The sequence below is a fragment of the Sapajus apella genome, unplaced genomic scaffold (genome assembly GCF_009761245.1).
Source record: "Sapajus apella isolate SASKATOON/1434 unplaced genomic scaffold, GSC_monkey_1.0 scaffold200, whole genome shotgun sequence".
Lineage (NCBI taxonomy): Eukaryota > Metazoa > Chordata > Mammalia > Primates > Cebidae > Sapajus > Sapajus apella.
Window position 1 is genome coordinate 408,328 of NW_022437140.1, and position 14,851 is coordinate 423,178.

The 14,851-nt window shown below is 46.7% G+C and overlaps 2 protein-coding genes across 12 annotated transcripts in view; one reads left to right on the forward strand and one right to left on the reverse strand.

The window, feature by feature from the left end:
• The window catches only part of UIMC1 (ubiquitin interaction motif containing 1), a 169,025-nt gene extending 156,829 nt beyond the window's left edge, over nucleotides 1–12,196 (reverse strand). Inside the window, exon 1 of the mRNA XM_032269844.1 lies at nucleotides 12,016–12,196. The gene's annotated coding sequence lies outside the window, so the exon portion shown is untranslated. The remainder of the gene's footprint in view (nucleotides 1–12,015) is intronic.
• Nucleotides 12,197–12,250: 54 nt separating this feature from the next.
• ZNF346 (zinc finger protein 346) overlaps nucleotides 12,251–14,851 on the forward strand; it is a 53,820-nt gene continuing 51,219 nt past the window's right edge. For 4 of the 11 annotated variants that reach the window (XM_032269858.1, XM_032269852.1, XM_032269860.1 and 1 more), the window contains exon 1: nucleotides 12,251–12,488. In XM_032269858.1, coding sequence (XP_032125749.1) covers nucleotides 12,314–12,488 — 175 coding nt within the window. In that variant the 5' untranslated portion in view covers nucleotides 12,251–12,313. The remainder of the gene's footprint in view (nucleotides 12,489–14,851) is intronic. The other 7 variants (XM_032269849.1, XM_032269854.1, XM_032269850.1 and 4 more) reach the window with 3 other exon arrangements.

The following is a 14,851-nucleotide window of genomic DNA, read 5'->3' on the forward strand; positions in this document are numbered from 1 at the left end:
AAAAAAAAAAAAAAAAAAAAAAAAAAATGATTTGTAAGGCAGGAGGATTACTTGTGGCCAGGAGTTCCAGACCAGTCTGGGCAACATAGTGAGACCCTCATCTCTACAAAAAATTAATAATAAAGTTAGCCAAGCTTGGTAGTATGTGCCTATAGTCCTAGCTACTTGGGAGGCTCAGGCAGGAGGATTGCTTGAGCCCTGGAGTTTAAGGGTGCAGTGACCTATGATCTTACTACTGCACTCCAGCCTGGGTGACAGAGGGAGACCTTGTATAAGAAATAAGAATAAATAAAAGGTTCCTCTTCAAAGCTTTCCTCTTAGTTCATTATGAATAAATAATAGTTTCTTCAAAGGTTAATTTATTTTAAAGCTTTTGCTAATAACCTTAAGTAGCTGTTAGTCATAATGAAGAAATAAGTGTATCCAGTTCTTAGTTCTTACAGTTTAACATAGATATTTGCCCTGACATGCCTGGACAAGCCCAGGCAAGTCTTAGATTATACCTTATTCCTCTTCCTTATTTGGAAGTAGTTTTGCCTCTCTAAGTATTCCTCAAGTTACTTCCTCTTTTCCTTTGTTCTCCTCTGCCTTTAACTCTTTAGGAAAGTTTTAAGTTATTAGCCAACTGGGTGCAGCCTAGACTGTGAAGTCCAGTTCCAGCAGATGGAACCAGGATACAGCAGTAGGGCAGATGCATTAGATATAAATGGCCCTGCCTCCTTTCTTCAGTGTCCTCTCATGGCAAGATGGCTAACAGGAGCACCCTTTCTGCAGAAAGTAAAATTGCCTTGCTGAGAAAAATTAAGTTTATATTCCAGTGCTACTTCTTTTGCGGCACCATTAATTTACATATAACACCTTGTATCAGGAAAAAAAAAAAAAAAAAAGGCTGAGCACAGCGGATCATGCCTGTAATCCCAGCACTTTGGGAGGGTGGGTAGATCAGCTGAGGTCAAAAGTTTGAGACCAGCCTGGCCAACATGACTCTACTAAAAATACAAAAATTAGCCGGGCTTGGTGGTGCACGCCTGTAATCCCAGCTACTTGGGAGGCTGAGGCAGGAGAATCGCTTCAACCCAGAAGGCAGAGGTTGCAGTGAGCTGTGATCACGCCACAGCACTCCAACCTGGGCGACACAGTGAGACTGCACTCTAGCCTGGGCAACAGAGTGAGACTCCATCTCAAAAAATAAAAAGAAACAAAGCACAAAGATACTTTCTAATCAACAGGGAGGAAACTTATTTACATACTGGAAGGTTTAAACTACCGTTATCCTAATCCAGTGGTCAATTTAGCTTCACTTGGGGAATTAATTATATATGATGTTATTATGGTCTTCAGAAGCTACGAAACATGAATCACACAACATCTCCAAAGGTGTATTCTTGCCAAAACATTTAACTTAAATACACCAAGTGTTTAGATATAACTTCCAGTTAAAGGAAACACAGCCAATAGAGATTCAAGCTAAAAACCACAAGGAAAAAAAACCAACCAATGCTTCTCAAACTACAGCACTTACACTATGATTTATTAAAGCCAAAGGATACAAAGCAAAATCAGCACATGGGATGAAGCCCAAAGGGAAGTGGGCACAAGTACATGAGTACCTTCCCAGTGGAGTCACTTAATTCCTCCAGCATCTAATTGTGACATTTGTGAAGTGGTATCTACCAGGGAGGTTTGCCTGAGCCTAGAAATCCAGGACTTTATCAGGGGTCAGTTACCCTGACCCCTGCCTAGAGCATACAAAATTTCACACTCCCAGAAGGAAAGTAGATGTTCAGCACAAACTATGTTGTTTGCATCAACAGTTTACACTCAGTGAGTCACTTTTATAAGGAATTTGGAAACACTTCTGAAATCCAAATTTCCAGCGAAAAGCCAAACTTGAGAGCAGAACTTTCAAAGGTCTAATATAGCCTCAGACCTGCTATGTTACCTCTTTTTTTGATACAGTCTTGCTCTGTCATCAGGTTGGAGTGCAGTGGCATGATCTCGGCTCACTGCAACCTCCGCCTCCCAGGTTCAATCAAGTCTCCTGCCTCAGCCTCCTAAGTAGCTCGGATTACAGGTGTGCACCACCACACCCAGTTAATTTTTGTATTTTTAGTAGAGAAGAGATTTCACCATGTTGGTTAGGATGGTCTCAATCTCTTGACCTTGTGATCTGCTCACCTCGGCCTCCCAAAGTACAGGGATTACAGACATGAGTCACCATGCCCAGCCTACGTTAAATCTTTTCTGCACAATTAATGCTGTAGCTGAAACTTGGGGTGAAAGTTGAACGAGTTTGTCAAATGGACAGCAGGAGACGGTAGAAGGGCATTAAAGGCAATGTCGGGAGGCTGAGGCAGGAGAATGGCTTGAACCTGGGTTGGGGGAGGGGGGGAGGTGGGTGGAGGTTACAGTGAGCCGAAATGGCACCACTTCACTCCAGCCTGGGTGAAAGAACAAAACGCCATCTCAATAAATAAGTAAATAATGACAATGGGAATAGAATGAATAAAAGCAAAGTGGTGTGAAAGGATGCCCCAGTCAGAGAAGCAACCACAGTGCTAAAGTTCATTCACTGGGGCTTGGTGCTTGAGAGAGTATTGAAAGTGGGTGGAAAAGGAAGTAGTCAGGATATACTGGGCCTCTTATACCCCGTGACTTTTGAACTTTGTCCTATAAGCAACAGGAAGCCACTGAAGTACTGCAGGCAAGAAAGGAGTATAGGCTGGGTGCAGTGGCTCATGCCTGTAATCCCAGCACTTTGGGAGGCCAAGGAGGGCAGATCACCTGAGGTCAGGAGTTTGAGACCAGACTGTCAAACATGGTGAAACCTCACCTCTATTAAAAATACAAAAATTAGCCAGGTGTAGTGGCACATGCCTGTAATCCCAGCTACTCGGGAGGCTGAGACGGGAGAATCGCTTGAACCTGGGAGGCAGAGGTTGCAGGGAGGCAGAGGTTGCTGCAAGCCAAGATTGCAGCATTGCACTCCAGCCCAGGTGACAAAAGTGAAATTACTTCTCAAAAAAAAAGAAAAAGAAAAAGAAAGGAGTATAGTGGAGTGCCTGGCACATTGTAGGCCTTAAATAAAACCTGTTGATTTGATGTGACTCAAACTATTTACAAGTTCAAGGTCTATGCAGGTTGCTTGGCAACACTCTATAGGTGTCAGAGTGTGGTTGGATCATCTTCGGCCAGTCTACATCTTCTTGGATGCATTAAACTGAACTGAATTCCCCTGATCTGTAATCGAATACACAAACTATTGATTGAAACTGGTTCTAGAAATTATGGATAAAAATGGGACTTATTGGCCGGGCGCGGTGGCTCAAGCCTGTAATCCCAGCACTTTGGGAGGCCGAGGCGGGTGGATCACGAGGTCAAGAGATCGAGACCATCCTGGTCAGCATGGTGAAACCCCGTCTCTACTAAAAATACAAAAAATGAGCTGGGCATGGTGGTGCGTGCCTGTAATCCCAGCTACTCAGGAGGCTGAGGCAGGAGAATTGCCTGAACCCAGGAGGCGGAGGTTGCGGTGAGCCGAGATCGCGCCATTGCACTCCAGCCTGGGTAACATGAGTGAAACTCCGTCTCAAAAAAAAAAAAAAAAATATGGGACTTATTTATTTAAAGAGACAGGTTCTTGCTCTGTCACCCAGGTTGGACTGCAGTCGCACAATCATGGCTCACTGCAGCCTCAACCTCCCAGGCTCAAGTGATCTTCCCTGCTCAACCTCCTGAGTAGCTGGAACTACAGACGTGCGCCACTATGCTCAGCTAATTTTTTTATTTTTTGTAGAGATGGGGTTTTGTCATGTTACCCAGGCTGGTCTCGAACTCCTGGGCTCAAGCGATCCTCCCATCTCAGCCTCTCAAAGTGCTGGGATTATAGGTGTGAGCCACTGTGTCCAGCCAAAGAGTGGGATTTAGCTGATAGTATTCACCAAGATGGGAATTAGAACTTAACATCAGTATGTTAAATTATCAGAAAAATATAGCTTTTGCAATAAACTACATAGTAAGCTACCGTTTACTATGTGCTAAGCAATGTGCTAAGTAGTTTATGAAGATTATATTAGATAATCTTCATGACAACCATTTGAGGTGGGTATCATCTACTCATTTTAGAGTTGGAGAAGCAGCCTCACAAATGTTAAGGAATTTACCTAAGATCACTTAAGTCATGCGTGCAGAATGGAGCAATAGATGTCAAGCTAAGTACCACACAGCCTTAACTGCTCAATTCTCAGAGATTTGTGGTTAATCCTCAGTCAGGGTTCAAGATATAATGGCTCTCTGTTGCACATGAACTCTCTTCCCGACATGGCTCTGGACATACATCCCTCGAACTCCAAGGATGGCGCAGTGGGGCACAGAGTGGCTGGAATCCCCAAACTGTCACTGCAGTGATAAGGAGGAGCAACCTTATCTGTTTAGTCTAACATGCTATACATATATGCTCATTTTCTATGTGGACAATAATGGAGAAAAGGCTGAAAAGCATTACTTGTCTCTAACCCAATACTCCTCCTTCCCCTTCTTCACAAAATCCTCTGTAAATCCCAGTCTATGATCAACTAACTCCCCTATGCCTTCAGTCTGTCCTTAGAAAATCTATAAATTAAAATCTGGCATCCCCTGAAGACACTGCTTCCCTGCAGCCCTAAAGATACTATAAAATTGGGCCAGGCGCAGAGGCTCATGCTTGTAATCCAGGACTTTGGGAGGCTAAGACAGGCAGATCACTTGAGTTCAGGAGTTCGAGACCAGCTTGGCCAACACAGTGAAACGCTGTCTCTACCCAAAATACAAAAATTAGCCGGACATGGTGGTGCATATCTGTAATCCCACCTACTCAGGTGGCTGAGACAGAATCACTTGAACCTACGAGGTGGAGGTTGCAGTAAGCCAAGATTGCACTACCGCACTCCAGCCTGGGCTACAAAGCAAGACCCCCATCTCAAAAAAAAAAAAAAAAAAAAAAAAAGAGGCTGGATGTGGTGGCTCACATCTGTAATCTCAGTACTTTGGGAGGCCAAGGTGGGTTGATCACTCGAGGTCAGGAGTTCGAGACCAGCCTGACCAACATGGTAAAACCCATCTCTACTAAAAATACGAAAATTAGCCAGATGTGGTGGTTGGTGCCTGTAATCTCAGCTACTCAGGAGGCTGAGACAGGGGAATCACTTGAACCCAGGGGGTGGAGGTTGCAGTAAGCCGAGATTGAGCCATTGCACTCCAGCCTGTGTGACAGAGCAAGACTCCATCCCAAAAAAAACAAAACTAAACTAAACAAAATAAAGATACTATAAAACTATCCAGGCTGGGCACAGTGGCTCACACCTGTAACTCAACACTTTGGGAGGCTGAGATGGGCAGACCACGAGGTCAAGAGATCGAGATCCTCCTGGCCAACATGGTGAAACCCCATCTCTAAAAATACAAAAAAATTAGCTGGGCATGGTAGCATGCCCAGTAGTACCAGCTACTTGGGAGGCTGAGGCAGGAGAATCGCTTGAACTCAGGAGGTGAAGGTTGCAGTGAGCCAAGATTGTGTCACTGCACTCCAGCCTGAAGACAGAGCAAGACTTCATCTCAAAAAAAAAAAAAAAAAAAAAAAAAAATCCAACAGTCTGGGCGAGGTAGTTCACACCTGTAATCCTGGTGAGGGGGAGACACCCTCCCCTCTTTCTAAATCACCTCCTCCCTCCCCTGATTCCAGATGGGAAGGAGGGTGAAGAAGGAAAAAAAATAAGATAACCAAAGAGCTGGGAAAATGACTCCCTTTTTAGTTCCCAGCGTCTCTGCTGTTAACTTTGAAAGAGCTGCAAATGAATGTTATCCCTGCCAGCTGGAGCCTGGCACTGGTTCGCGCCCCCAGGTCTCCACGGACCAGGCTCCCTCCTGGAAACACTTCTGTTAACAAATAGCTTGTTGGTTTTGTCTTGTCTCTGTAAGCTCACTTCCCTGCTGGTCCCCGCTCACGACGCATATGAATTAGCAAATCAACGAAGCCCAAAGATTGTAAGGTCAGATGTCCAGCAAATGGACAATGATATAGTTCCGCCTCAGTTTCCCCTTTAGCGTTGTAAGCCTATAGAAGGGGAGAGAAGCTGTAGCTTGGGGAGCTCAGTAAATGAGGCTGTAGCCCCCGAGCAGCTCCTGGCCAAATAAAAAGCCACTTTCTTCCTCAGTTCAGAGTTCCAGAGGTTTGTTCCCCACTGCTCCTGCTTCACCAGGACTTTGGGAGGCCGAGGCAGGTGGATCACCTGACGTCAGGAGTTCAAGACCTTGTTTTAATCAGTGTGAAGAAAAAATCAAAACAAAAAAAAGGGAAAAAAAAGGAATTCAAGACCACCCTGGCCAACACGGTGAAACCCCGTCTCTACTAAAAATATAAAAAATAGCCAGGCCTGGTGGTGGGTGCCTGTAATCCCAGTTACTCAGGAGGCTGAGACAGGAGAATCACTGAACCCAGGAAGCAGTGCAGTGAGACTGCACCATTTCACTCCAGCCTGGACAAGAAGAGTTAAACTCTGTCTCAAAAAATTAATTAATTAATTAAAATAAAATAAAAGTATCCAGCCTGAGAAGTAGACTAGGACTGCAGCAAAGAAGTGCCCCTGGGCCCCTGCTGGGCTTGCTTTTCCACAGTTCTCCTCAAGAGCACCCCTGCTTTTCTGGCCCAATCTCAGGTTATGATTCAAACAATACTTCTTTCCATCCTATAAGTAAAAACTAATCTGTGGCCACCTCTAACAGTTTGAGATGTGTTCTTAGAGATGAGAAGTAAAAAGACTAGTAGGAGGTAACCCAGATACCATTCCGATCCCCACATGGTGGATTCATTGTCCCACCTCATCCACACTAGCCCACTTGGCTGTCATATCTCTACTTCTTTTTTTTTGAAACAGAGTCTTGCTTTTGTTGCCCAGGCTGGAGTACAGTGGTGCGATCTAGGTTCACGGCAACCGCCGTCTTCCAGCTTCAAACAATTCTCCTGCCTCAGCCTCCTGAGTAGCTGGGATTATAGCCGTCCCCGCCACCACGCCTGGCTAATTTTTGTATTTTTTTTTAGTGCAGAAGGGGTTTTGCCATGTTGGCCAGACTGGTCTTGAACTTCAGTCCTCAGGTAATCCGCCCACCTCGGCCTCTCAGAATGCTGGGATTACAGGCGTGAGCTACTGTGCCTGCCTTTTTAAAAAAAATTTTTTTGAGACAGGGTCTTGCTGTGTCACCCAGGCAGTGGTCCAGTGGTACAACAGCTCACTGCAGTCTCAAGTGATCCTCTCACCTCAGCCTCCTGAGTAGTTGGGACCAAAGTCATATACCACCATGCCCAGCTAATTTTTTAAATTTTGTAGAGATAGGATCTTGCCATGTTGCCCAGGCTGGTCTTGAACTCCCTGGGTCAAGCAATCCTCCTGCCTCAGCCTCCCAAAGTGCTGGGATTACAGGTATGAGTCACTGTGCCCAGCCTGGTCATTATCTCTGTAATAGCAGTTAAAACATACTCTCTGATATTATGTACTCAGTAGATACTTTTATGTCTATCACTAGATTAGACATACTAGTGTCAGAACAACTAGAGTTTGAGGCCAGGTGCTGTGGCTCACACCAGTAATCCTAGCACTTTGGGAGGCCAAAGCGGGCAGATAACATGAGGTGAGGAGTTCAAGATCAGCTTGGCCAACATGGTGAAACCCTGCCTCTAATAAAAATTTAAAAATTAGCTGGGCTTGGTGGTGCATGCCTGTAGTCCCAGCTACTTGGGAAGCTGAGGCAGGAGAATCACTTGAACCTGGGAGGCAGAGGTTGCAGTGAGCTGAGATCGCACCATTGCACTCCAGCCTGGGTGACAGAGTGAGACTCTATCTCAAAAAAAAAAAAAAAAAAAAAAAAAAAAAGAAAAAGAAAGAAAAAGAGAGAGAGAAAGAAAAAAAGAAAGAAAAACTAGAGTTTAATCTCCCTGAGAGCAAGAACTATATCTTAAGCACTGTAGTTTAGTTTTAGTTTGCACATGTGCGTGCATACACACACACACACACACACAGAGTCAGTATTTAAGCAACTGAAATGTATGCTGAACTGTAGCCAGTTCCTGTCCCTTAGCAAAGCCATTTCCCTGGGATCGTTCATCACCCATGGCAACAATACACAGTAGGATGTATTAGAAAATGGTTCTCATTTTCCACAAGGAGGAAATAAAAAGCCAGCTCAACAAATACATGGCATCACCTGCACTGCCAGGTCCCAGCAAGGAGTCCAGGCCTGGGGCATTCTTGGAAGCACTCACACAAAGACAAAATTCTAACTGGCAACAATGAGGGCTGTTTAGACCCTCAGGAGGGTAGCTCACGAGTCTGCCTCCGTGGTACAAGAGATGAACCCTGACAGCACTCATTGGAGAATAAATGGGCATTATTTTGAGCATCTAATTGGATAGAGAGTGGTGGGAGGAGGAGTGGTTGTTTTCCAATAATACGCAAAGCAATTTACACACTCCACTCCCAGGATTTCTTCCGTAGTGTTCAAAAATATCCTTGTGGGTTCTGTGACTTCAACAAAAATGCCCCCTATCCCTTGCGGGTTATCCATGAATAACTTACACTCTGCAAGTATGAGTAACTAGAACTCTTCAAGATAAATAAGTAGTTTGCGACCACCCTGGCCAACATAGTGAACCCTCGTTTCTAAAAACAAATACATACATACATAAATAAAAAGATAGTAAGTAATATGCAGTTACTGGCTTTTAGGCTGGTCATCTAGTGTCGACAAAAGGACATAGATTTGCAATCTAAGGACCAGTGTTCAAGCATGGGCTCTGTACCTAACTAGCTGTGTGATCTTGACAAAACCTTTATCTTTTCTAGTCTGTTTCTTTATCATCACTTATGAAGAAATCCCCCACAGAACCACCCTGAAGATTAAATGCTATAATGTATGTCAAAGGTGCTTTGCAAACTGTAAAGCACTGCCCTGGGCTGGGTGTACTGGCTCACATCAGGAATCTCAACACTTTGGGAGGCTGAGGCAGGAGGACTGCTTGAGCTCAGGAGTTTGAGACAGCCCAGGGAAATGTAGGGAAACCCTGTCTCTACAAAACAAAACAAATGAAAATTTATTAGCTGGGCCATGGTGGTGTGCACCTGTAGTCCTAGCTACTCAAGAGGCTGAGGCAGGAGGATCACTTGAGTGCAAGAATTCGAAGTTACAGTGAGCTATGATCATACCACTGCACTAGTGAGACCCTGTCTTAAAAAAAAAAATTAAAAAACACTGTAGGCTGGGTGCTGTGGCTCATGCCTGTAATCCCAGCACTTTGGGAGGCCCAGGTGGGTGGATCACCTGAGGTCAGGAGTTCAAGACCAGCCTGGCCAACAAGGTGAAACCCCATCTCTACTAAAAAATACAAAAAATAACCAGGTGTGGTGGTAGGTGCCTATAATCCCAGCTACTCGGGAAGCTGAGGCAGGAGAATTGCTTGAAACCGGGAGGTGGGGGTTGCAATGAGCCGAGATTGAGCCACTGCACTCCAGCCTGTGTGACAGAGACTCCATCTCAAAAAGAAAAAAAAGATAAAAAAAAATTGTAGGCCGGGCACAGTGGTTCAGGCCTGTAATCCCAACGCTTTGGGAGGCCAAGGCAGATGGATCCACAAGGTCAGGAGTTCGAGACCAGCCTGACCAATACGGTGAAACCCCGTCTCTACTAAAAATACAAAAATCATCCGGATGTGGTGGCACTCACCTGTAATCCCAGCTACTCAGGAGGCTGAGGCAGGAGAATCACTTGAACCCAGACGGTGGAGGTTGCAGTGAGCCAAGATTGGGCCACTGCACTCCAGCCTGGGCAACAGAGCGAAACTGTCTCAAAAAAAAAAAATTGTAAAGCACTGCCCAATCATCAGTCACCTACTGTATTGGAGGCTCTGGGGCCTGAGACCTGACAGAGAGCTGGTGCTCAATATTTGTAGTTTAAATAAGGAAATACTTGTATAAATGACTAAATTACACTGATGAGCTGTGGTGATCTCAAGCAAGAATAATTATTGTCTGTTTCTCTTTGGCCTCCTCTGATACTACTTTCCTTGCTTGTTCACTGGGCTCCAGCCATGCTGTACTTTTTCCTGTTCCTCTAACATATCAAGTTCTCTTCTGCCTCAGGGCCTTTGCACCTGCTGTTTTCTCTTCCTGGAACACTCTTGCCCAGCTCTTTGCATGGCTATCCCTTCTCATTAATCAGGTCTTAGCTCAAATGTCATTTTTCTCAGAGGCTTCCCCTGACACTACCCTGACTAACGTTCCTAACTTCTTTTTTTTTTGAGACGAAGTTTTGCTCTTGTTGCCCAGGCTGGAGTGCAATGGTGGGATCTTGGCTCACCAAAACCTCCGCCTCCCATGTTCAAGCCGTTCTCCTGCCTCAGCCTCCCAAGCAACTAGGATTACAGGCACACGCCACCACGCCCAGCTAATTTTTTATATTTTTAGAAGAGACAGGGTTTCTCCATGTTGGTCAGGCTGGTCTTGAACTCCCGACCTCAAGTGATCTGACCACCTCGGCCTCCCAAAGTGCTGGGATCACAGGCATGAGTCACTATGCCTGGCCTACTGTTAACTTTATTATTGTACTCCCCTCCACTACAATAAAAAATACTCTCTTAGAGCTTCCCTGTCTTGGTCACCATTATATTTCCATGCTCAAAATATCACCTAGTTCATAGTAAATCCTCCATAAATATTTGAACAAATGAAGTTGAAATAAGCTAGTAATATTAAAAGCTTAATTCATTAAACAAATATTGTATGTGTACCTAGGAGGGTCCAGGTTCTATTTCAAGGTGCTGGAGATTCGGGTGCGATGAAAATAGACAAAAGGCCGGGTGCGGTGGCTCACGCCTGTAATCCCAGCCCTTTGGGAGGCTGAGACAGACGGATCACAAGGTGAGGGGTTCGAGACCAGCCTGGCTAACATAGTGAAATGCCGTCTCCACCAAAAATACAAAAATTAGCTGGGCGTGGTGGCATGTGCCCGTTATTCCAGCTACTCAGGAGGCTGAGGCAGGAGAATCGCTTGAATCTGGGAGGTGGAGGTTGCAGTGATTCGAGATCGCATCACTGCACTCCAGCCTGGGCGACAAAGGGAGACTCCACAGCAAAGAAAAGAAAATAGACAAAAATCCCTGCCTTCCTGGGGCTTGTCTTCTAGTAGGGAGACAATAAACAAAATAAAATAGATACAAAATAAAGCAGGAAAGAAGGACATGAGTGTGTGTGGAGGAGTAAAATTTTAGATGGGATAGCCAGAGAAGATAATTTAGATAGAGTAGCCAGAGAAGCAAATGGGACACTAAGCCGTAAAGATATATAGAAGAAATGCACACCAGGAGGCCTGTGTAACTGGGACAGGAATTAAGGAGTTGGAGACTGAGTAACACATGAGGAAATGAGGTCAAGGAGATTAAGGGAATTCAGAACGTACAGGGCCTTGTTGGTCAAAGTAAGGACTTTGGCTTTTACTAAGTGTGAGATCGGAAGATGTTGGAGGATTTGAGAACGGAAGCGTCCTGATCTGATTTGTCATGAGAGGATCCCTGGGGCTGCCGTGTGGGGAATACCAGTGAGAATGCTACGACCGTAACCTAGGCAAGAGATAGCGGCTCCCAAAGACAGGGGAAGCAGCAGCTCTGGGGTTGGAAGATAAAATATGGGGTCTGACAGTTACTTTGGAGAAGCCTACTAGGCATTCGAGTGGAACTGTGGAATAGGCAACTAGATGTAAATAATAGGTCTGGAGTCTCGGGGAAAATCAGAGCTGGGAGCTGGCACTTAGAACTCAACAAATAGTACCCATTATTAGCAGTGATACGGAACCTCAACTGTACTACCACTTACTAGCAGCGAACTCTTGAGTTAACCATTTCTAGGCTCTGGGTCTGTTTCCCTGTAAATGAAACGGCGAAAACACTCCCAGTTAACGGGACCTTGAGAACGAAATGAAGTGTTAAAGGCTGACCGTGAGCAAAGTGAGAGCCCTGAGCCAAAACTGCAAGAGTCCCTCCGGGAGGGAAGTCACTGCTGCGGAGTCAGCGACAGGTTTCCGAATCTATAGCACACACTCCAGGGTCCCAGAGGTAGCAAAGAAAAATAAGCGCCAGGTCCCGCAAGGCGGCGCGGATACAGCTCCGGTGCGGAGCCCAAACCTCGCGAGATTTGTTAGCAGGGCCAAGTTCCACCCCCTCCTCCCCGCCCCCATCTCGCGATACCTAGGAGCCTAAACCTCTTTCGACCTACGGTTAGGGCTTGCGAGGAAGATGGAGTATCCCGCACCGGGCACGGTGGAGGCCGCAGGCAGCGGAGAGGCCGGGCCTTACAACAGCTCCGAGGAGCTAGAGCGCCCGGAGCCGGATTGGGTGCATTTCGACAGCGAGAGGGCGCGCCGCCTGTGGGAAGCAGCGTCCGTTGTCCAGCCAGTGGGGAGGGAGGAAGGTGAGTCGGAGGCTTCGGAGGCAGGAAGCCCCTCACCCGCCCACGCGGCTCGCGGGGAGCGGCGGAAGCGCCGGCCGCACCGTGAGCCGGCCTCCGGCTGTACGGTCACACCCCCTGGCCCGCCTCCTTCCGTGCTGCGCCCCGGGACTCCCAGACTTGTGCTCCCCATCCGGGCGCTGGCACCCCAAGAATCGGGCCCCCAGCGCGCTGAGGATGAAGGACCGCTCACGCTCAGGCCCTGGATTTTTCCCCTCCTCCGTCATCATTCATCACAGCGCAGTTTTTCCCAAACTCGAGGACTGTCATCCCTATACTCGACCTCTCGGAGACCCACAGTCTTTGCTGTGGCACTCCCCGTAAGCCGAGCTGAGTGTTCCTCATCACTTCTTGACTCCTCATCGTCCCAATCTCCAGATTTCCCCCGAGGGTCTCTTGCCTCCCTCCTCTCAAGCCCCACACTTCGAGGCCTCTGGAAGGTCTTCTCCTTACCCCTGAGTTCCTCCTGTTCTTGATGACTGAACCCTGGCTTACTCGTTTCTAGCTCTCTGGCCTCTACTTGCTGGGTCCCTTATTCTAAGGTGGCGACCAGGAGCCCGAGAAACTGGTCTGGGTGTGCTTTGGCTCCAGCTTCTTTGTGTCCTACACTTGACCCAAAGTTGCTGAGAACAGCGTAAGCAAAGCCACGGCAGGGGTCACTTCTGGGCGGAAGAGTCCGAACTTGCTCTGCACTTGACCTGAGACTGGGTAACATGGGAGATAGAAAGAGAAGGATGGAAAAGAGCTGTCCTGACCTGCCTGTGTGACCCCCTTCACCGTCCTTTGTAGAGCCGGCTGCTTAATGCTAACCCAAATGTACAAGAACTTTATCTGGGCTTCTCCGCTAACCCTGTCAGGTATTTGCAGGGAAAACAGATTTCTCCAGTGATTTGATTGCTTGCTCAGCAGACTGTCTTGGAAAGTTTATGCTGTTTGTGAACTAACTGCCCTGGATAAAATTGAATTTTTGACCATATCTAAGGAAGATATGTTTAAATTAGGAGTGGTACACAGACCTATACCTTGGTATATACTTCTTCAATTTAAAAACAAGTCTAGCCTGTCTCCTAAGTTAATGTATTTTATATATGTATACACACACACACACACACGCGTGTGTGTGTGTGTGTGTGTGTGTGTGTGTGTATATATATATATATCTGAAAGAGACAGGGCCCCAGAAATGGGGTGTGTGTATGTATATGTTTTATATACACACACACCCCATTTCTGGGGCCCTCTCTCCTTTTATATATACAAAAAATAAGGCCCTCTCTTTTTTTTTTTTTTTGAGTGGGTCTCATTCTGTCACCCAGGCTGAAGTGCAGTGGTACAATCTCACTGCAACCCCGGCTCCTGGGTTCAAGCAATTCTACTGCCTCAGCCTCCCCAGTTAACTGGGATTACAAGCAGCCGCCATCACGCCCAGCTAATTTTTGTGTTTTTAGTAGAGATGGGGTTTCACTATGTTGTCCAGGCTGTTCTCAAACTCCTGACCTTAAGTTATCTGCCTGCCTCAACCTCCCAAAGTGCTGGGATTACAGGCGTGAGCCACCGCACCCAGCTCTCCTACTTTTTTTTAAGATAGCCTTGCTCTGTTGCCCAGGCTGGAATGCAGTGGCGCCATCTGGCCTTCCTGCAACCCCAGCCTTCCAGCTCTGCCTGAGCCTCCTGAGTAGCTAGGTCTACAGGTGCACGCCGCCATGCCCAGCTAATTTATTTTACAGGTATTGATCGACTTACCACCTATGCAACTTAACGACCATTCGACTTTACGACCACAATCGCTAGCCATGACTGCTCCACGTCTGGCAGCGCAAACGTTGCCCAGTTGGGCATACAACAGTGCGGACCAGCTTCTGGCAGCACTACCATCTCCGCGTGCACCATTTCAACTGTACATATAGCCTACTCAACTTACAACCAAATCGTGTTATGACCGGTCTGTGGTCGTAAGTCGAGCACTAGCTGTATTTTTTTTTTTTTTTTTTTTTTGAGACGGAGTTTTGCTCTTGTTGCCCAGGCTGGCCTGCAATGGCGTGGTTTCGGCTCACTGCAACCTCCACCACCCGGATTCAAACCATTCCCCTGCCTCAGCCTCCCAAGTAGCTGGGATTACAGGCGCCCACCACCACATCCGGCTAATTTTTGTATTTTTAGTAGAGATGGGGTTTCACCGTGTTGCCCAGGCTGGTCTCAAACTCCTGAGCTCAGGCAATCCGCCTGCCTCGGCCTCCCAAAGTGCTGGGATTACAGGCATGAGCGACTGCGCCCAGCTCTACTTTCAAACTTGTTTGGTAGTTTCCTCCCCCAACCCCAATTTTCCT